The sequence below is a fragment of the Ranitomeya imitator genome, chromosome 2 (genome assembly GCF_032444005.1).
Source record: "Ranitomeya imitator isolate aRanImi1 chromosome 2, aRanImi1.pri, whole genome shotgun sequence".
Lineage (NCBI taxonomy): Eukaryota > Metazoa > Chordata > Amphibia > Anura > Dendrobatidae > Ranitomeya > Ranitomeya imitator.
The window spans coordinates 810,404,940-810,428,280 of record NC_091283.1 but is presented as its reverse complement, the minus strand read 5'-3'; the positions used below and the strand labels follow the sequence as shown (position 1 = coordinate 810,428,280).

At 40.2% G+C, this 23,341-nt stretch overlaps 1 protein-coding gene across 1 annotated transcript in view; it reads left to right on the top strand.

The window, feature by feature from the left end:
• LOC138667804 (alpha-2-macroglobulin-like protein 1) overlaps positions 1-19,349 on the top strand; it is an 83,037-nt gene extending 63,688 nt beyond the window's left edge. Inside the window, exons 29-36 of the mRNA XM_069755895.1 lie at positions 2,932-3,113; positions 3,238-3,453; positions 8,990-9,114; positions 11,334-11,424; positions 14,435-14,503; positions 16,221-16,323; positions 17,081-17,122; positions 19,227-19,349. Coding sequence (XP_069611996.1) covers positions 2,932-3,113; positions 3,238-3,453; positions 8,990-9,114; positions 11,334-11,424; positions 14,435-14,503; positions 16,221-16,323; positions 17,081-17,122; positions 19,227-19,240 — 842 coding nt within the window. The 3' untranslated portion in view covers positions 19,241-19,349. The remainder of the gene's footprint in view (positions 1-2,931; positions 3,114-3,237; positions 3,454-8,989; positions 9,115-11,333; positions 11,425-14,434; positions 14,504-16,220; positions 16,324-17,080; positions 17,123-19,226) is intronic.
• Positions 19,350-23,341: the final 3,992 nt, after the last annotated feature.

The window sequence follows — 23,341 nt, the reverse complement described above, 5'->3', positions numbered from 1 at the left end:
GGATCATGGGGTGCATTAAAAGAGGTCTGGATACACATGATGAGAGCATTATACTGCCTCTGTACAAATCCCTAGTTAGACCGCACATGGAGTACTGTGTCTAGTTTTGGGCACCGGTGCTCAGGAAGGATATAATGGAACTAGAGAGAGTACAAAGGAGGGCAACAAAATTAATAAAGGGGATGGGAGAACTACAATACCCAGATAGATTAGCGAAATTAGGATTATTTAGTCTAGAAAAAAGACGACTGAGGGGCGATCTAATAACCATGTATAAGTATATAAGGGGACAATACAAATATCTCGCTGAGGATCTGTTTATACCAAGGAAGGTGACGGGCACAAGGGGGCATTCTTTGCGTCTGGAGGAGAGAAGGTTTTTCCACCAACATAGAAGAGGATTCTTTACTGTTAGGGCAGTGAGAATCTGGAATTGCTTGCCTGAGGAGGTGGTGATGGCGAACTCAGTCGAGGGGTTCAAGAGAGGCCTGGATGTCTTCCTGGAGCAGAACAATATTGTATCATACAATTATTAGGTTCTGTAGAAGGACGTAGATCTGGGGATTTATTATGATGGAATATAGGCTGAACTGGATGGACAAATGTCTTTTTTCGGCCTTACTAACTATGTTACTATGTTACTATGTAAAATAATCTAGTTCATGGTCTATTTATTTCAACGGGGACGAAAATGTTCTAAAATATCCTTTCTTAAGCTGCTATCTGTTTTTTTTTAGCTGGACCAAAAAATGTAACCTGGATAACTTTTTTCGTCTGGCCAAATAAAAAATGGATAGTAACAGGATAATTTTTAAAAAATATTGAAGGCTATAGTATACTGATGGTAACGGGAAGTCATCATTTATGTCATCTGTTGAGGTTGTTAAGCCCAGCACATGTCCAGAACAAAAGACAGACTCCTTTATTTTGCAAACGGAATAAAAACACATGCAAATCCAAAGAGTGCATTCAATTTAGCTCCATTTGTAAATAATCCCTTTTTTTTAATACAGCTGGACATGTGAACAAAGCCGAAAAACACGTGTAATCTAAGATAGATGGATGGATAGATAGATGGATGGATGGATGGATGGATGGATGGATGGATGGATAGATAGATAGATAGATGGATAGATGAATGGAAAGATGGATAGATGGAAGGATGGATGGATATAAAGATGGATAGATGGATAGATAGATGATAGATAGGTGGATAGATAGATGGATAGATGGATAGATAGATAGATAGATAGATAGATAGATAGATAGATAGATAGATAGATAGATGAATAGATAGATGGATAGATAGATAGATAGATAGATAGATAGATAGATAGATAGATAGATAGATAGATAGATAGATAGATACCTGGATAGATGAATGGAAAGATGGATAGATGGAAGGATGGATGGATATAAAGATGGATAGATGGATAGATAGATGGATAGATAGATGGATAGATAGATAGATAGATAGATAGATAGATAGATAGATAGATAGATAGATAGATAGATAGATACCTGGATAGATGAATGGAAAGATGGATAGATGGAAGGATGGATGGATATAAAGATGGATAGATGGATAGATAGATGGATAGATAGATGGATAGATAGATAGATAGATAGATAGATAGATACCTGGATAGATGAATGGAAAGATGGATAGATGGAAGGATGGATGGATATAAAGATGGATAGATGGATAGATAGATGGATAGATAGATGGATAGATAGATAGATAGATAGATAGATAGATAGATAGATAGATAGATAGATAGATAGATAGATACCTGGATAGATGAATGGAAAGATGGATAGATGGAAGGATGGATGGATATAAAGATGGATAGATGGATAGATAGATGGATAGATAGATGGATGGATAGATAGATAGATAGATAGATAGATAGATAGATAGATAGATAGATAGATAGATAGATAGATAGATAGATAGATACCTGGATAGATGAATGGAAAGATGGATAGATGGAAGGATGGATGGATATAATGATGGATAGATGGATAGATGGATAGATAGATGGATAGATAGATAGATAGATAGATAGATAGATAGATAGATAGATAGATAGATAGATAGATAGATTGATAGATAGATTGATAGATAGATAGATAGATACCTGGATAGATGAATGGAAAGATGGATAGATGGAAGGATGGATGGATATAAAGATGGATAGATGGATAGATAGATGGATAGATAGATAGATAGATAGATAGATAGATAGATAGATAGATACCTGGATAGATGAATGGAAAGATGGATAGATGGAAGGATGGATGGATATAAAGATGGATAGATGGATAGATAGATGGATAGATAGATGGATGGATAGATAGATAGATAGATAGATAGATAGATAGATAGATAGATAGATAGATGGATAGACGAATAGATAGATGGATAGATGAATAGATACTCTATATATATATATATATGTATATATATATATATATATATATATATATATATAAAATAAAGATTATTATAGATAGATGGATAGATAGACGAATGGATAGATGGAAGGATGAATGGATATATAGATGAATAGATAGATGGATAGACTGATAGATGGCTAGATGGATGATAGATAGATAAATAGATAGATGGATGATAGAGAGATAGATAGGTAGATAGATAGATAGATAGATATAGATAGATAATAGATAGATAGATAGATAGATAGATAGATAGATAGAGATAGATAGATAGATAGATAGATAGATAGATAGATATAGATAGATAGATAGATAGATAGAGATAGATAGATAATAGATAGATAGATAGATAGATAGATAGATAGATAGATAGATAGATAGATAGATAAAGATAGATAGATAGATAGATAGATCCATACATTGGTGTTCTTTTGTTTGTTATCTCACATGTATTATTATTATTTTTGTCAGATGGGACCAAGCATTGGGCAGCAGATGAAATTGATAATGGAGATGTTGTGATCTCCTCCTATCTTCTCCTTGCATTACTCTCCTATCAAACAACTTCAGAAAGAGACGTCGAGGAGGCTTCTCTTATAGTCAACTGGATTATCAGACGGCAGAGCCCATATGGCGGCTTCCGATCCCCTCAGGTTGAACTATTACTATATGAAAACAATAATAATAATTATCAGCCTTCATAATATAATATCTTGTAATATATACTAGCTCTTTTATTAGTCCTAGGTTGACCTGAACATGTTTCCTGTCTTACAGGATACGGCATTGGCGCTTCAAGCATTGACAAAATATACAAAGGCAACTTACAAAGACGATTTGGAGGTAGCGGTGACAGTCAGGTCGCTGTCTGGTTTTCATAGGCAGTTCCATGTGGACACAAAGAACAGTCTGCTTACCCAAAGAGAGATGTTACCAGAAATCCCAGGAGAGTACACACTGACAGCTACAGGGAGCGGCTGTGCCTATATACAGGTAAGGGAAGGCTACTGGATTAGGGGAAGCTCCCGCCGGGGTTACATGCAATATGGTGGATTTCACCCATTGCAATGAAAAGGGAAAATGTGACTAATACAGAGCATTTCTGTTAATACTATATCTAATGTAGAAATTCCTCCAGTGAGAGCATACTGTCCCCTAAGGGCACTTTCCGACATTTGCGCAAATCGGTCCAAGATTGGATGGCAATGCATGGACTGGCCGCAGCTCTTCCAATCTCGGGAGACCTGCTGCCAGTCTGTGCATTGCTGTCCAATATTGATCCAACTTGCACAGATGTCTGAATGCACCCTTATAGTTAGCAAACGTCATATGGTTACGGCTTTACTTCCTTCTAAGGCACGTTTTGCTGCACTTTTGCTGTGTTTTTTTGCTGCGAATTTGCATCGTGTTGCATTTTTTTTAGCTGCGTTTTTATTGTCTCTTGTGCATGCTGACAAAGTTTAGTGCCCTCCAAGAAAAACATGATGCAACTTCCTTAGGTTTTGTATCAAACACTCAGCAAAACCTAATGCTTGTGTTTTTTTGCTGCATGTTTTTTACTTACCCATTGCTTTCTATGGGTGAAAAAAGTTGCAAAAATGCAGAAAAAAAAATGCAAAAAAACGCAGAAGGAAGTGACGTGCTACATTTTTTAAAAAAACGCAGCAGTTTTCCAATATAAGGTACCTTCACACATAACGATATTGTTAACGATATCGTTGCTTTTTGTGACGTAGCAACGATATCGTTAATGAAATCGTTATGTGTGACAGCGACCAACGATCAGGCCCCTGCTGGGAGATCGTTGGTCGCTGAACAAAGTCCAGAACTTTATTTCGTCGCTGGATCTCCCGTGGACATCGCTGGATCGGCGTGTGTGACACCGATCCAGCGATGTCTTCACTGGTAACCAGGGTAAACATCGGGTTACTAAGCGCAGGGCCGCGTTTAGTAACCCGATGTTTACCCTGGTTACCATCCTAAAAGTAAAAAAAAAACAAACACTACATACTTATCTACCGCCGTCTGTCCTCCAGCGCTGTGCTCTGCACTCCTCCTGCTCTGGCTGTGAGCGTCGGTCAGCCGGAAAGCAGAGCGGTGACGTCACCGCTCTGCTTTCCGGCCGCTGTGCTCACAGCCAGAGCAGGAGGAGTGCAGAGCACAGCGCTGGAGGACAGACGGCGGTAGGTAAGTATGTAGTGTTTGTTTTTTTTTTACTTTTAGGATGGTAGCCAGGGTAAACATCGGGTTACTAAGCGCGGCCCTGCGCTTAGTTACCCGATGTTTACCCTGGTTACCGGCATCGTTGGTCGCTGGAGAGCGGTCTGTGTGACAGCTCTCCAGCGACCAAACAGCGACGCTGCAGCGATCCGGATCGTTGTCGGTATCGCTGCAGCGTCGCTTAATGTGAAGGGGCCTTTAGTCTGGGAAAAAAAAACAATGTGTGCGTATAAGATTTCTGAACTCTCCTAGACTTTAATGGTGCTGAAAAATGCAGCTGAAAATTTGCATTAAAAAGCAGCAAAAAAAAAAAATGCAACGTGCGAACATAGCCTAAAGTAGAAGAAAAAGTTCAGAATGCCAAGACTATTAATGTTAGCCAACATGGACGGTGACCAGCAAGGCTACAAGACCATTTGTACATTCTTTTCTTTCGTCCTTTTTGTACATCCGTTTTTACAGCATTTATTCTTTGCTTTTTTTTACAGTATATAAAGAACCACTATGAGGCTATGGGCATACAGAGTCCTTCTGCATTGTTTTTTGAGCAGAAACTGAGCAAATCCTCCACGTTTTTGAGGAGTTTTGAATTTAAGAAACATGATTTGAAAAACTGAAGGCTCTCGGTGGTTGGTAGAAATATTGTTTTTCTATCGATTAACTAACCCAGTGTTAGGTCTCGAGTTCCCGCTTCTGCACAGGGGGAATCTCGAGCCATCTCTGCTGCGGTCTCCCATTCTTATCCAGCCGCAGTGGAGTCTGCTCAGCAAAGACATCGGTCCCAGCGTCTTGCTCAGTCTCACTCTGTACAGAGAGTTACTGCTGCTTCTTCAGCTTCTGCCATTAAAGCCAGTGCTGGTCAGCAGCGAGCGGACTTCTCTGGGACTAAGTCCTTGTCTGCACACACTGAGCATGCCCAGAGCAAGATCTCCCGTTGGAGATCGAGGGTCATGTGCTCAGGCCCTGCAGCACATTCCATTGGTCCTCTTGGCAGGTCTTGGAAGGGCAAAGTTTCTGTGGCCACTTCCTGTGCTGCAACTATATAAACTGTGCATGACCGCACGGCCATGCGCTAGTGTACATTTGCATATGTGTGTTTGTTGTGAGTGCAAGTCGTCCTTGGATACCCCTACCCTATTGAATGTCTGTTCGCGAAAGGTGTATGGTTGCTATCTAGCGCCCGACTTAGCCTACAGCACTAATCACACATTACAGCGTCCAGTTGCTGTGACCGCCAGTACGGCGCCGTGCACTTCCTCTGTGCTTTCCTTACCCAAGCCTGGGTGGTTAGTGGCGTTCGTCAGTGCGGCACCGCATGCACTCTTGTGCCCTAATATTGTTATTGAGCTTCCTTACACATCCAGTTGCGGTGTTGTGCCAGCAAGGGTCTAATCGGACTTCAATCCTAGTTGGGGTTGAGTTCGCTGACTACTTGCTCGCGCTCTATGTGCGGTACCGCGATCCTGTGACGCAACAGGATCGCTTCCTTCACGCTGGGTGAAGTTTAACCCACGTGTGTATACTTATGAGTACCGCCATATAGTCCGTCATTACTTGGCAGCAGGTTCCATCTCTGCACGGTGGACCCCGGGCTGCGAACGCACCGTACTCTATCTGTCTTTGTATTTGGTGCGTTCCGCTAGCCCTAACACCCAGTACACAGATATATTTTTCCTGAGATGGATTCAATGAATTTTCACTCAGTTTCCGCTCAGTCTACTTCAAAGCCTCCTAACAAAAAAGCTCTTTGTGCACACACTCTAAGCCTACCATATTTTTTTTTGAGGCTTTCCGAAACAACAGTTATTCTAGTGGAAACCACTCCAGGAACTGTTCCTTCTTTAGGAACCTATTGGAGGTGTAATACGCTTCCTAAAGAATTTTAGAAGAGTTTTTTTTTTCATTCCTGCAGTGTTTTTTTGGAGCAGATTCTATCAGTAACCGCTTGAAAGAAGTAACGTGCACTTTATTTTTTTTTCTAAGTTGCGTTTTTCAAAATCTGAAGAGGGAAAAAAAGGCTTAAAAGACTGAAAATAACTAGCAAAGAGAATTTACAACAAAAATGAATAGGAAGAGTTTTTAGGCATTTTCAGACAAGCATGCAGAGTTTTTAAGAGGAGTTTTTGGAATTGAAACTCTCTAAATCCTACTCTAAATTTCAAAACGCCTCAAAAACGTGGGGTATCCACTCAGCTTTTTCTCCAAAAATTCAGAAAAAAGGCTCCGTGTGAACATAGACTTACTACGCAGTCAGACAGCCGTGTAAATCAGAACTAGATCAATATACAGTGTATAGACTGGCTGGCGGCTCTCCCGAGCATGACAGCTTCATGTATTTCTATGCAGTTCTCATGCACAGACTGGGAGAGCCACCGGCCACTCCATGTACTGCGTTCCAATCTCGTTCCAATTTATAAAGCCAACTGACTGAGCCCCTATAGAGATTTTCCTACTGTTTTTTCAAAAAGGACTTGCTCCTAGATGCATGTTCACACTAAATTTTATCTGATATTTTTTAAGTTGGTCTGTTCTGAAAAAAACATTAAATAAAAGCACTTACAAAATGCTCAAAATAATCTTTCATTTCTATGGAAAAGTGACACGCTGTTCAAATATTCAGGCTTTTCAGCGTCTTTTAAACACTTCAGACGTTCAAGGACACCAAATGATTAAAAGAATAAACCTAAGCAATCTTCTGCTTTTTCCACTAAGAAAAAATATTTTACAACAGAAGTAAAGGGAAAGGCTAAATAAATGCCGTATCTGCTTTTTGTAGGCATTTTTGCCTCAAAAACACTAAAGTTTCATACTTTAGTTTTGATGCATTTCAAAAAACACCAGAAAATTACGTCTAATTAAAAGTGCTAATAAGAATCTGCAAAACAGAAAAAAATCCAAACAGAGGAAAAAAACAATGAAAAAGTTAACAAAATGCTCCAGAAAATGAAAAATTTGTTGTTTTTGACTGGTGAAATGGGGATATACCCTAAAGCAGTGTTCATACAAAGTAATTTGCTGTGATTTTCCAAAAATGTAGGAAAAAACGTGGCAATTTTCTCCTAGTTTTTGGAAAATCGCAGTAAATGAAACATATTGCAAGCGCATCTTGTGAACATAATACTACAATGAAAAGTTTTAATCTTACTACCAAACAGTGCACAAATAATGTAATGCCATGAGGAGCCCTTAAGGCTGGGTTCACATTGCGTTGAACCCGTCCGTTAGACGGACTATGTTACACCACGGCATAACGCGGTGTAACGCAGTCCGGTAACGCCGCCATTGAATCCAATGTCAGACGCATCGCTAGCGCACACCCACAATGGGCGTGTGCTATCGATGGGCCGTCATTGAGTGACGGACCCCAAGACGCGGGCTGCAGCGTTTCCGGGTCCGTCACCGCTAGCGCAGATAGAGCTAGCAGATGCTCTATCTGCGCTAGCGCGCTGCCATGCCGGCACTTGCGTTAACAGCAGCCCCTTAACGTATGTGTTGAACGGGCTGCTGTTAACGCAATGTGAACCCGGCCTAAGATATGGCAACAGATACTGTGACAGAGAACAGTGCCCAAGTAAGAAAACCATGTGATGTGCAAATTACAATATTATAATTGCAGTCAAAATGCAGCTGTTTATTGTACTGAAATAATACCGCCAAACAGTTTCCTAAAAAAATCAATGCTCGGCCTAGTAATATTGCTAGTATACAAACACTAGTGATACACAATGTAATGTTACTAGTGCCAAACAATGCTTACCTATACTGCACGTAAACATAGTGTAACATAGTATACCGTACATGTGAAATTTATTGACTACGACCACATAATTTTACTATATCCACATAGGGAAAAAACTGTCAATCAAGTCTTAGTTTGCTACTATCTGCCGACATTTGCACTGTGTCTTCTCAGAAACGCTGCGGTAAAGCATAAACAGTGGGGAAAATAAGTATTTGATAAACTGACGATTTTGCGTGTTTCCCCACCTACAAAGAATGGAGAGGTCTGTAATTTATATCGTAGGTATACTTCAACTGCGAGAGACAGAATCTAAAAATAAAAAAAACAGAAAATCACATTGGATGATTTTTACATACGGTAATTAATTTGCATTTAACTGCATGAAATATGGTAAGTATTTTTCCTCACTGTATATTAGCAATGAGGTAATCTGTCTTCATATATGATTTTCATTATTGCTGTGTTCAACTCAATATTTAAAGACCATGATACACTTGTCAGATATTTTGCTTTCCTGTCATTCTTGGATACTAAATCCATGCCATTATAATGTCCTTCTATATGCAGACACATTTGAAGTATCATACCTCTCTGATCAAGTCTGACGCCTTCTTCGCGCTCACCGCCAGCACTCAGCCATCGGTTTGCACCGATGAAGCAAAGACAAGATTGGAAATATTAGTGGAGGCAAGGTAAGAAAGAGCTCGTTAAAAAGGAGACTGGGTCTTCATGTTGATAGAAACCACTGAGAAGGAACCTGTCGGAGAATGGCCGTGGTGCGGGCAATTAGAACCAATTCTGGATGCCAGATTGCAGCTAGCTATTTTTTTTCTGAAACACTCCAGCATTTTAATGAAAGCAAAGTTTAAACATTTTGGATTATAGCCAGAGATGAGACTAGTCCAGCACTTCCCTGCCCTTCTCTCAACTCCAGTGGACTGACAAGTGTCTCACGTGCATATGGAGAGACCTGTCAATCAAATAGATCAGTGCAGGGACCACTGACCGCACCAGACAAATCTCATTTTTCCCTATGGTCCCTGACCGGATCATAAAGCTGTGCTTTCTTTGAAATGCCAGTCGTCCATCCAGCCTCTGATTCATGCTGCCCGTGGTTTGCGCAGCATGAACTTACTGAAAGCTCTCTTTAAAATGACTGAAAGCTCTCTTTAAAATCTGAAACCTACAGTAAATTCTCTTAAAGGGAACCTGTCAGCTATCTAAACCCCATAAACCTTTTCCTATATCCTAAGAAGCTCTATTTTGTGGCTTATTGATTACTCAAATGATATAAAGTTAATTTTAAAGGGAACCCATCATGTGAAAAATGCTATTAATTTGCACATATAGGGTTAATCTGCAGGTTAATAGTGCTCTGAAGCCATGTGCCTGCCAAACTGAAATTTCTGTTACCAGGAGGAAATAAACTTTATTTCTCCCAGCAGCCTCAGGCTTTCAGTCACAGAGATCTGGCTGGTCAGGCTCCAGTCACTACTCATAGTGAAGAAACAAACAAAAAATGGAGTTCCATACAAAATAGTAAGATCAGATGAAAAATTTTTTATTGCACATAATAAAAAAGTACAAAAAAATACCACATAATATATGTAGACTAGAATACAAACAAGGAAAAAGACCCTAGTAGAAAGCACCTGGGTCCAAGGCATCAAAAAATGTATGTAATGGATATAATCATGGTATTGGTACAGGGCACTAATCATGTACACAATTAAATATGACGTCAACCACGTGTATTGATGATGGAATTAAATTCCATATAATCCTATGATATTAGGCAACTTTTCTATCAAGGGCACTTTATCCTTTTCTTTTTGAGGGCGGTACACTGTCACTAAGGCAGCCTAGGAAATCTAGTATGTACCATGCGTTTTCATTGTATGGTGACTAATATCATAGGATTATACGGAATTTAATTCCATCATCAATACTCGTGGTTGACATCATATTTACATACATTTTTTGATGCCTTGGACCCATGTGTTTTTTACTAGGGTCTTTTTCCTTGTTTGTATTCTAGTCTACATATATTCTGTGGTATGTTTTGTACATTTTTATTATGTGCAATAAAAAAAAATTCATCTGATCTTACTATTTTGTATGGAACTCTATGTTTTGTGTGTTTCTTAATTGTATTGGGAGCATACATTTACTGTCCTGCAACTTACATGGGTATAACTAGACATTCACTAGGACTTAGATACTTGTTACATGGGACCCATGTTATCTCTGGGAGTTTGATTATACTACTCATAGTGAGTGGCATCTGTAACCGCACTCCGGCACTGACAGATAGCCAGCTCTAATGGCGCACAATTGCAGAAATCAGACAAGTGTTATCCGTCATTTCGATGGATAACACTCATGCAAATGTTATTCAAAGGGGACATGCACATGTTCAATTTTTTATTCGCACCAAGCAGGTCCAAGAAAAAAATCCAGCAAGCATGGGTTACCTCTGATCAAAAATGACATTCGCCCAATTCTATGGGTCAGTGGAAAAAAATCTGACTCCACTTGGATGATATCACTGACACACTGAATGGAGGAGATGGAGAATTTTTTTTTTAATTCTCCAGATACTAGAAAATTGGATGACACTATGCTCACACTTTGTTAATACTCTGATCAAATTCTGATCAGTGTGATAAGCATAATCAAACCAATTTTATTGGATCAGAGAAAATCGGTCGTGTGACCCTATCCTTATACTGAGTTATTCTCCTATAAAGTACAGATTCTAGGGATAAAATTTTCGTACATACAGAGTATAATGTAGCCAATAGGACATGTACTGTCTTCCAGGCTCTTTGGAACAAATCAGTCAAATCCATAGTGTATGTCCTCGTTCCTATTATTACGGTAGTTTTGAACTTGGATTCTTCTGTTTTAGGTATTCAGGCAAAAGAACCGTAACCAATATGGTAATATTAGAGGTGCAACTTCTATCAGGATTTCTTCCTAGTAAAAGAAGTGTCAAAAAGGTAAGGTGCATGTATTTCCATTATTTAAGAAGCTTCATCCAAACATCTCTCATCAACTATATGCAGTTGGCTCCAAGCAGTTGTCAACAACTTTTTGCTGTAAAACTACCTGACATGTTACAAAAATATTGGTGTAGTGCAAAGTTTAGCAAACTGTGAAAAATTTTGGAGATTTAATTTCATGTTAATCATTTGTATCATATTTGTCAGGGGATTATAAACCCTCTTTCAATGTGCAGTTGTATCAGGAGACCAGGTGGTCAAGCCTCAAATGTCTGTGAGTGACAGATCTCACACCTTGAATTAGCTAAGCTTAGAACAAAAGGATTGCTTGTAAATAAGATACATGCGGTCTAACTGCTTTGTTGAGTCAGCTATAATTTCATAAGGAAAATCTGGACTTTTCCTGGTCACACACCGGTTACATTTTCGAGATCTCTGGACCTGACTGAACACCTTCCTGGGTCTCGATTCGCTGTAGCACCATATGGTAGAAAGCTAGGTGGCTTTTCTAGTTGGAACAAGGTAGGAAAGATGTGTTTAGTCTCTACGTGTAGCAGAGGCCGGCTATGATGGTGCCAAATCCTTCTCCCTAGGACCGTCCATTAAGTAGTTATGACCCATCTTAAGTTTTGGAATTTTCAGTTGCTAGAAGCAAGGGGAGGGGATTTTAGTTCAGCCCAGAGGGCAGGAGGGAAGTGACCGAAAAGGGATAAAGGCTAGTGTAAGGCCATGTGGCCACTTTCTGGTATGCTTGCTGGTCTCTCAAAAGAGGGGGCCACGTTGAGTAACTATGAAGGGACTAAGAACTAGCTGGCAGCCTATGCCCCCTGCTGCCCAGCACACACATGGTCAAAAATGAAACCGGTAGTATACACGATCCATCTGCTTATATCTATTGTACGTCACCTGTATTTGCATATCTTTTCATTGTATATGCATAACAATTGTGTATATAGTGTATTGTCTAGTTTGGCCTTAAGGCCCCTTCACATTAAGCGACGCTGCAGCGATACCGACAACGATTCGGATCGCTGCAGCGTCGCTGTTTGGTCGCTGGAGAGCTGTCACACAGACCGCTCTCCAGCGACCAACGATGCCGGTAACCAGGGTAAACATCGGGTAACTAAGCGCAGGGCCGCGCTTAGTAACCCGATGCTTACCCTGGATACCATGCTAAAAGTTAAAAAAAACAAACAGTACATACTTACCTACAGCCGTCTGTCCTCCAGCGCTGCGCTCTGCTTCTCTGCTCTCCTCCTGTACTGTCTGTGAGCCGGAAAGCAGAGCGGTGACGTCACCGCTCTGCTTTCCGGCTCACAGACAGTACAGGAGGAGAGCAGAGCACAGCGCTGGAGGACAGACGGCTGTAGGTAAGTATGTAGTGTTTGTTTTTTTTTACTTTTAGCATGGTATCCAGGGTAAACATCGGGTTACTAAGCGCGGCCCTGCGCTTAGTTACCCGATGTTTACCCTGGTTACCAGTGAAGACATCGCTGGATCGGTGTCACACACGCCGATCCAGCGATGTCTCCAGGGAGTCCAGCGACGAAATAAAGTTCTGGACTTTGTTCAGCGACCAACGATCTCCCAGCAGGGGCCTGATCGTTGGTCGCTGTCACACAGAACGATTTCATTAACGATATCGTTGCTACGTCACAAATAGCAACGATATCGTTAACAATATGGTTATGTGTGAAGGTACCTTTAAGGCGATTAAATATATAGTTTGACCCTGGGCTGCTCTTTTATCTCTATCCACACTTCCATTTATCGGCTTAACTTTCCACGCTACCAGGGCTGGTTTCTTCCTCAATATAATCCCGTTCTTGGAGCGGGCCTATTTAACAAGGAACTGATGGCAGTCCTGCCGGGTTGACCAGGGGCTGTTTCACTGGTGATTGTGAAAGGGGCCTCTCAACCTGTCAGGGTGGTGGGCGAGTGTGGTGCTCCGTCAGTGGCTGTGTGGGTTACATCCTCTCACTCCCCATGCCTACCTGGGCCCATGTGGACAGGGGGTGTTTGTGTAAAACTGTATGAAGCTGACCTTACGTGTCTTGGGGGATGAAACATCACGTTGGTGAAAGTGGGGAGACTACATTATTTGATCCTCGTGACGTAATAGTGACATCAGGTGGGTTGACGAGGTGTAAGTTCATCACACAAATATGTTACCACTTTTGGCATTTTAACATCAGTCCTGGCTATCTCCAGCAACTTTTAGAAAATCAGGCAAAGTTCAGATTGCATCCAATAAGTTCATTTCTGACTGGAGTAACATTTCTTGCGGTGGCACATGGCAGTTGAAAGATGTTCCAAATTGATTAAGAATTAAAGAACTTGCAGTGACGCATGTATTATGGGATAGATTGGTGTGGCATGAAATAATACATTATGTGGAAGAAATCCTCCAGCTCCAAAAAGCCCAGGCAGGGTACCACTAAGCAGCAGTAGTGAAGTTTGAACTTGATTAATGGAGAGCAGAAAGGGTTAAAAAAAAACCTGTTTGCTGTAAATGGAGTTAATATTTGTATGCTTGTCTACGCCACCCATGTTACAGGGAACAAGAAAAAAGGAGAAACATGCAGACTGGCAGCCAGACAGGAAGTCTAGTCAATAGGTTGTTGCAAAAGTGTGCAATTTGCCAGACAAGAGCTACTGTCAAATGAGGTGACTGTCTCAGATCCGAACTGCATATGTGTGCTGTACGGCATTGTGAGAGCTGCTGAAGTGATTGCCAGCAGACAATTGCAAGGAAAAAGTGTCACAAGTGTTAGCTCAGTGGAATATACTTGCTGACTACCTCTATTCAAGCCTATTGCCTCAGCCACCTACTATACTTTCAAAAATAAGAAATACAGTTTGTTTGTTTGTTTGTTTTTTATTTTAATTTTATATTGTTATTTTAACCTTAAATTTTACCTACTTGCATTATTTTTGATTTATAAAAGTTCAAAGCAATGGCATTATAATTACTGTATTTCTCAGCCATTAACCTTATTTATTTTAGTTGAAAAACAATCCTATTGTTGAAAGAACAGAGATCACACCTGATAAAGTTATAATTTACTTGGAGAAGGTAATGTGACTTACAGTGTTTTCTTATTTTATGAGGCCTTTCCCTAATAAGTCAAATTCATTTTTTTAATCAATTGTCTATCTCTACTGTATTCAGACTATAATTTGAATTCTTTATTATGTCAATGTACAATCATAATTCTAGAAAATATAACAGATATTTTCTCTAATTAGATATTGTCTATAATTTTCCATGTCCATATCTGTATTAAAGAAGCACTCGTCCTCCCATCAAAGTTTGTATTATCTTAATAAATTGTAATCATTATATAGCACTGTGTACTTACAGTTGCTCATTTTGCCTTTCTACCCAGCTAATTCTTCTCTTTTCTCTGCTCTATGTAGAAACAGGAAGTCCCTTCTCCCTGCATTTATCATTCCCCTCTTCACCTTCTGACCCAGCTGCTCCCTACTCCCCTGCCAGGGATTTTTGCAGTGACTTATGACTCATGCAGGGAAAATTGACCTCCTGTTTCTACATTTAGAGTGTAGAAGGATTCAGCTAGTCAGTTTTTAATCATGTAATATCATATATCATGGATGTTCATATTCTAATGATAATATCCTCAATATTTTTGAGAGTCACCTTCAAGTAGTTGCATTAATCTTTATACAGTATTTGCATGGCAAGACACTCATCGCTATGTAATACATTTAAGAAGTTATCTCACCAGCATTATCACTTATCTACAAGATAGGAAATAGTTGTTCAACTTCATTTCCAAACAAGTTGGGACGCTGTGTAAAATGTAAAGAAAACGTACCGTAAATGCAATTAAATGGAAAATCGTAGTTCATCCATAATATAAGAGAGAACACAGATCAGAAGGTGAACGTTAGATATTTTTCTATTTCATTTTGAAAAAAAAAAAAGCGAATTTAGAAATTGATTCAGCAACACATCTCAAAACTGTTCTCCAATGTGTAGCATCTCATTTTCTTTCTACAACAGTCTGTAAAAGTCTGGGAAGCGAGGAGACCAATTACTGGAGTTTTGGGAGAGGAATGTTGTCTCACACAGTGTCCAAAGTTTTTTGGAATTGGGGTTGTATAATCAGTAGAAGTTTGAACTCTATCAATCCCAATAATCTGTTCCCAAGTCTCTGGGGTGTGAATATGTGCTCACTGATTCTTTCACTTTTTTGGGTTTATGGGAGCAATAGTGCACATGCATTAGCACAACTCCTATAGACACTGAAGAAGGTTGTAATCACGCAAGCTCACTTCGACACACAAGAAACAGTTCCCGGTTCTTAGGAGTAGTTGCGGCCCCAGCAATCTGCCCTGACTGATTCTTTGGATATGGTAAAATGTTGTTGAAGTAACTCATTTAAAGTTTCCTAAATGACCTAGCTTATCACTGAATACCACATCAAGTTTGACCACAGTTGGCATGATTTAGGTAGGCTCTTGGTGTACCACCCAAATTCCTGCTGTGTAGGACTCCTCAGTTGCGCAGCAAGTTGTCAGATCTTAACTTTTTCCTCTTCAATGGCAGATTTGCAGCATATTGTGTATGACCCCTGATTTTCTTGAACAGTATCTGCATCTTAGCCGCCAAATTATTGATCAAAGTTGGGTAGAGTTATCATACTCTGTGTCATTAGTTTTGCATTTTTAGTTTTTGATAATAAAAGTTCAAATACAATTGTGGCCACATAGCAGCAATTATACATCTGTGCACATGTCCAGTTCTTTCAGTTTTTTTTCATCCACAGCTCACCCATGAAGTTGAGCATTTAACATTCTCCATCAAGCAGGAATTAAACATAAGCAATCTGCAAGCTGCAAAAGTGAAGATTTATGACTGCTATGCCCCAGGTGTGTAGTAAATAAGACCTAAATTAAAAATTTTAATGACACTGCTTATTTTGGTGATTGTTTTTTTTATCTTTGGGAAAATGAAGCTCAAGGGATTTGTCCACCTTTGGGGACTCTTTTTTTTTTCCTTCCTTAAAGGAGTAGTCTGGCCTTGGGGTACAGGTCTGCCGTCACTATATGTGACTGCAAACTTGTGAATACTCATATAGCGCACACTGCGCTCTGTGAGGATTCTCAATGCCAGCGCGGGAAGCAGATGGTCATGTGATCACAAGCATGCGATATGCATACTCAACATTCCGACTCAACTGTTTTCGGCATCTCTCAATACACTTGTATTGAGTGAGACCGCGCGCACATGTATGCAAATCGCATACTTGCAATCAGAGTCCTGACAGCATACACTGTGCAGTTCGGTGCGGTTCCCAAACAGTCGCACCATCAGTGATCAGCTGCCGGTAGCTCCGGCGGTGACCAGATATGCACATTGCATGGAGTTGGTGGTGTGCAGCACTGTTGAATGCGTAGCGGCAGTCCCTCTATGGCCTCTGTAGCTCCAGTCAATTTTTTATTCCGGTCAGTGCTGAACTGCTAGCTGCTGATTGCTGGGGGCCTTCTGTCATGCCCCCACTGATCTAATACTGTAGACCTATCCTAAGAGTAGTTCATCAATATCTTGTGACCGGACAACCTCTTGAGCTTGTATCGTGTTTTTTTACCTTTGGTCATCTGCATCTTATGTTTCTACCAATTTTAGATGAGCAAGCCGTGACTGAATACAATTCCCCGTGCAGTACAGGTACGTAATAACAATTCTTTTGAATCTAATCTGCGGTAGGTTTTTATGCCAGTGATAGATCATTGTGCACAGGGAAGCCTTTACGCTATTGGTTGCCCCGCACGGGACTATTTTGGTGCCCTAGATGTATTAGCTCATTTTTTTCAGACTGTAAAATGCACCGCATCATAGGACACATTTAGGATTTGGTCAACAGAAAATTTAAAAAAATGTCATGCCGATTAAAACTGTTAATCTAAGGAATCTGAGGGGTTAAAGTGACCAACTATGCAAAGATCCAAGAGCAGGATGATAGGATACAACAGCGGCCATGTAGGGACACTTGTCTCCTTACATGGTCTCACACGGAGTTTGGGAAATGTAAGACACCTCTATTCACCGGAGCTATACAGCGTGCAAGAAGTGGGGATGGACTCACATTTCTACATATAGCTTCAACAAAGGGATATCCAACAAAGTTAGGAATCTAATAAAAAGGACAAGTTAGGATGTGGCTGTCAAGGGGAGCATATCCAAATGCCCCACCAACCCCCAGCAAAGATGCCCGTCACTGCGTAAGAAACCTCACCCCTAAAAAAGGCAGCTGCTCCAGCAGCAGAGACCATCAGCAAATCAATTGTCCATCCTGTACGGGACGGGTCAGTCATTTATAATTTAGTAATCTGATTCAGATATTCCTAAAAAAAATATCTGGAGATGTCAGCATGAGTTCTGCAAGAATAGTAAAAGATGAGAAAACATCACCTTCTACTGGACACCTGACCACTGCAGCCAATCACCGCAAGGATGATATGCCGAATACCTGCAAGCCTCAGTGGTCATATGCCAACTGTGCTACCATCACTGCTGTTCCCAGTGATTGACTGCAGCAAACACATGCAGGAAGTAGAAACATCTTCACCGAAGGGCTACCAACAAAGATAGTTCATTCAGGCGGTGCTAGATCACATGAAGGAGGGGGATTAACCAGGTGAGTATAAGTATTTTGATATTTTCATGCATCCTATTCTTTTTGATCCTTGGAAAGATAACAGAGAAAAGGGAGCAAAAATGTGCTGATGATAAGCCTTAGCTGTAGATCAGGGAGAGAGTAAGTTGTCCAGAGTAGAAGCTGTAGAGAGTGTAATGTTGTAGAGGCCTAGAGGGATGTTTATAGGCAATGACACTACCAGTACCGGTATCTGTACTCAGGAGAAGTGATGGGCCTGTGGGACCTGTGCGGTTGCAGAGATTGGCCCTTGCATGAAGTCACAGCAGGTCCGTTGAAGTAATTGTCTTGCCGTGATAAACCCCGCTTTCAGTTTTGGCAGGTCCAGTTATCAGCTAATGGTCATGGTTTAAACTTCTAAAATCCCCTTATTGCCAGTAGAGCTATCACTGACCTTGAGTTCCCCTCCAATGGCCAGTAGAAATGTAATATTATATGTTAGATATTCAGTTGAATGACCGGCTATGATGGGTACACAATCTTTCGGGATCTCTGCTCTGCTATATTTATAGGGCAAGTGAAAAGATTTTGTTAAGATGGGATAACCTCTTAAACCAAACATTGGCTAAAGGATGAAATCAACTTGTTCAAAGTGATTTCTGGTTGTCGGGCCCTCACTAATTTGTACACTGTGATCCTCCAGCATGTTTATTGTCTTGCATAGTGTGAATTGATGTGAATACGAACTTATGTGTTTCAGTATACAACATTTGTTAAAGTTCCTAATATCTGTATACAGTACTTAAGGCAAGAAATGATAAAGTCATTAATGGCTTTCTATATGAAATAGAATTGAAAACGGTATCCAACAGATAATTAGCTAGTAACCATACTGTCTCTTACTAATTATCATTTCTTATAAGTTGCATTTCCTGATGATTGTCAGACCTGCATAGTCTCCAGATATTGAGTCCACTGAGGAACAGTAGGTCAAATAGCCTACAATGGTGGTTGTACCATCAAACATCTTGTGGACTGTTTACCCCTGGTGAAGGAGGTTCAGACAAGACATTCAATCAACTACCAGGAAATTGTAGCCATTGTGTACATAATTGATTGCTGTTTGCTAATGATATAATTTTTGAGTTATGAATTTCTTTTTTTTTTTACCAAAAGGAAAAGACCTTTGAACATAACAGTCATCTGAAGTCACGTGAAGCTCCTATGGAATTGTTAACACCTGTCAGCTTTCAATAAATCACAAATATTCCCTTTATTGAGAAACGTCTCTTCTTTTAAAAACCTGAAAACTGAGTCATTAAAGGGGTTGTCTCAACAAATATGTAGTAAATTAAAGTACTGCATAGATATAAAGTGAACAATAAGTACATTTTAAATGTAATATTGTCTGAATGGGCACTATGAGGAATATTCTCAATAATTAACATATTGTAATATTCTGTAAAGAAAATCAATTCAATTCTGAATAAATTGATAACTTAGAGAGAACCTGTCACTTTCCTTAAATATGTCATCTTCTACCCGGTGTAATGCCACTGTTCTCTCGAATCTGGTGCTGTTTTACTTTTGTTCCCGCGCTTCTCAATTCCTGAGATATGGCCCTCATGTCTCGGCATTTTAAAATTAGTCTTTTTAACCAATTGGGTGTAGTCCTCGAGAAGACATCTATAGAGAGATGATGATCATGCCCACTTTGCTGTAAAAAATAGATTTACATACAGAAGAGAAAATATTTTATGGCAACATCAATCAAAAATGCACTAGAAAGATCAAGAGGATAAACAAAAAGAAAAAAAAAATTGTCTATGCAGGAAATGAATTCTTCATTTTTGTAATAATTAATAGTATGCTACAAGAATTGTATTACACTTATCTATTGCATGTGTTTTGCGAGACTCTTCATATTATGCAAATTTGATAATTATTGGGGTCTCACCTACTGTACTTACCTAAATCTACGGAAATCCGTCATTAGATGTGACATACCGTACAGTGAAATAAATAATTATTTGATCCCTTGCTCATTTTGTAAGTTTGCCCACTGACAAAGACATGAACAGTCTATAGTTGTAAGGGTAGGTTAATTTTAGCATTAAGAGATAGAATATCAAAAATAAAATCCTGAAAATCACAGTGCATAAATTATATAAATGTATTTTCATTTTGCAGTAAGAAATAAGTATATGATCCCTCTGGCAAACAAGACTTAATACTTGGTGGCAAAATCCTTGTTGGCAAGCACAACAGTCAGACATATTTTGCAGTTAATGATGAGGTTTGCGCACATGTCAGGAGGAATTTTTGGTCCACTCCTCTTTGCAGATCATCTCGAAATTATTAAGATTTTGATGCTGTCGCTTGGCAACTCGGAGCTTCAACTCCCTCCATAAGTTTTCTATGGGATTAAGGTCTGGAGATTGGCTAGGCCACTGCATGACCTTAATGTGCTTCTTTTTGAGCCACTCCTTTGTTGCCTTGGCTGTATGTCTTGGGTCATTGTCTTGCTGGAAGACCCATTTTTAATGTCCTGGCGGAGGTCTGGAGGTTGTCACTCAGGATTTTACGATACATGGCTCCATCCATTCTCCCATTGATGTGGTGAAGTAGTCCTGTGCCCTTAGCAGAGAAATACCCGCAAAACATAATGTTTCCACCTCCATGCTTGACAGTGGGGATGGTGTTCTTTGTATCATAGGCAGCATTTCTTGTCCTCCAAACACGGTGAGTTGAGTAGATGTCAAAGAGCTCAATTTTTGTCTCATCTGACCACAGCACCTTCTCTCTGTCGCAATCCATTTTTGGATGCATGACAGCCCTGGTTCCACTATGATTTAAATGTAGTTTTTTTGCTTTCATGCTAACAGGGGGTATTGTCAGTTTCCCTTGCTGCAACTGCAGAGTTGCTGGGTCAGCTGATGTGGATGGTGACCACTCCCATCATCCTTTAAATAGTCACCTGATGCATCAGCTGACTGTCGGTGATAGAACAATCCATGTTGACCAAGCCTGGAGTAGGAGCTCTCTGGTAGCATCAGTGAATCTGCTGATTTCGTGGAGTTTGTAGTCCTGGTATCTTTTGTATGCTGTGCGGTGCTTTGCAGCAGAGAAAGTTAAGCTAAATTTGGTGTTTTTACCTCATCTGTCTCATGCTTGTCACTCTCCCCTGTGTTGCACCATCTGCAGTGGTGAGGCTAGTGCCCTTACCGGCCAATGTACTGGCCAGTGCAATGTCAGGTGACAGTGAGGGATGAGGATCATGATGGCGGAGGGGGAAAGAGCGCGCTATGAGAATGCAGGGACAAACTCAAGTTCGAGCTCAGGAGGTGTCCATCCCTCATTCTCTATCGGTAGAGCCTTCCTCTTCTCTTTACCATCCCGTTGTGTGTGTGTTGTGCCGTCAGCGGAACCAACCTCTGTTGGGTCGTGACATATTGTGACACTCCCAATCCCTCACAGAATCATCCAGGTCTTCATTGGCAAACTTCAGACGGGCCTGCACATGTGCCATCTTGAGCAGTGGGACCTTGAGGGCACTGCAAGATTTTAAACCATTAAGGCGTATTGTGTTACCAATGGTTTTCTTGGTGACTGTGGTCCCAGCTGCCTTGAGATCATTAACAAGTTCCCCCATGGAGTTTTAGGCTGATATCTCACCTTCCTCATGATGAAGGATACCCCATAAGATGAGATTTTGAATGGTGCCCCAGATCGATGTCGATTGACAGTCATTTTGTATTTCAACCATTTTCTTACTATTGTAGCAACAGTTGTCTCCTTCTCACCAGCGTCTTACATATGGTTTTGTAGCCCACTCCAGCTTTGTGCAGGTCTATGATCTTGTCCCTGACATCCTTAGAAAGCTTTTTGGTCTTGCCCATGTTGTAGAGGTTAGAGTCTGACTGATTAATTGAGTCTGTGGACAGGAGTCTTTTATAAAGGTGACTATGTAAGACAGCTGTCTTTAATGTAGGGAACAAGTTGATTAGGAGCGTCTAACTGGTCTGTAGGAGCCAGAACTCTTAATAGTTGGTTTGGGGATCAAACACTTTTTTCTCACTGCAAAATGCAAATAAATTTATATAATATATACAATGTGATTTTCTGGATTATATTTTTGAAATTCTATCTCTCAATGTTAAAATTAACCTACCCTTAAAATTATAGACTGTTCTTGTCTTTGTCAGTGGGTAAACTTACAAAATCAGCAAGGTATCAATTATTTCCTTCACTGTATTATTGAATAGATGGAAGAAGACTCCTGGGGCTACTGGCAGAGATGAGGCTCCTTCTTTACGATGTGAATCACACTAATGGAAACACGTGTACTGGATTACAGCAACACGTGACGTGAAATTGTACCAGTGCCAGAGAGTAGCAGAAATCTTTGTTGGCCTTTGTTAACCAGAAAAACTGAGAAGTTAAGTTGTATCCAGAATACACAACAGACAATACAGTCTTTCAACTTAAAAATCCATTGTCATATGCACCATCCTCCTCACTGGCATAATCACAAGTGTTAGAATTCCCACAAGGTCACCACATTAATTAATATATTTGTGTCACTGTGTCATAATTAAAGGCTTGGGCCCCCAATACACATTAAACTAATATCGGCTGAACCTCCTAAGTTCAACGGGTTTGGCCGATGGTCTAATGTGTTTGATGGAGCCAGCCGGCTGATGGTCAAGAGAAATGACAATTGTGCATATATGATTTCGGACTGATGATCACATTATTCTTGGTGAGATGACCAACTGAATAACGTGTCAACTGGCAACTTTGTCAAAGAGAACACAAGAGCATTTGGCCGAAAGGGCACGCCTGTGAATGGGAGTGTTGTCTGTGATAGCTGCTAAAAGCCGTCTAATGTGTATGGTCAGCCTGGCTATGAGAATCCCATTGATTTTGAATGGAATGACAGCTTTGTTACAAAATTATTCAAACGGCGAGCTCACCATCAACCACCCAGACACTTACCACATATATTGTAGATATGTGTTATAATGGAGAAAATACTGTATATACTCGAATATAAGCTAACCCAAATATAAGCCAAATCACCTAATTTTACCACAAAACCTGAGAAAACTAATTGACTATAGTATATTCCTGGAATGCATGGCCCCATCTTCTCTATATTGGTATGCATAGCCTCCTCATCCACATCCTGGTATGCATGCCCCCCTCATCCCTATCTTGGTATGCATGGTCCTCCATCAGAAAAGTATTAAAAAAACAAAAACCATTCTACTTACCTTCCCTGCTCTCCC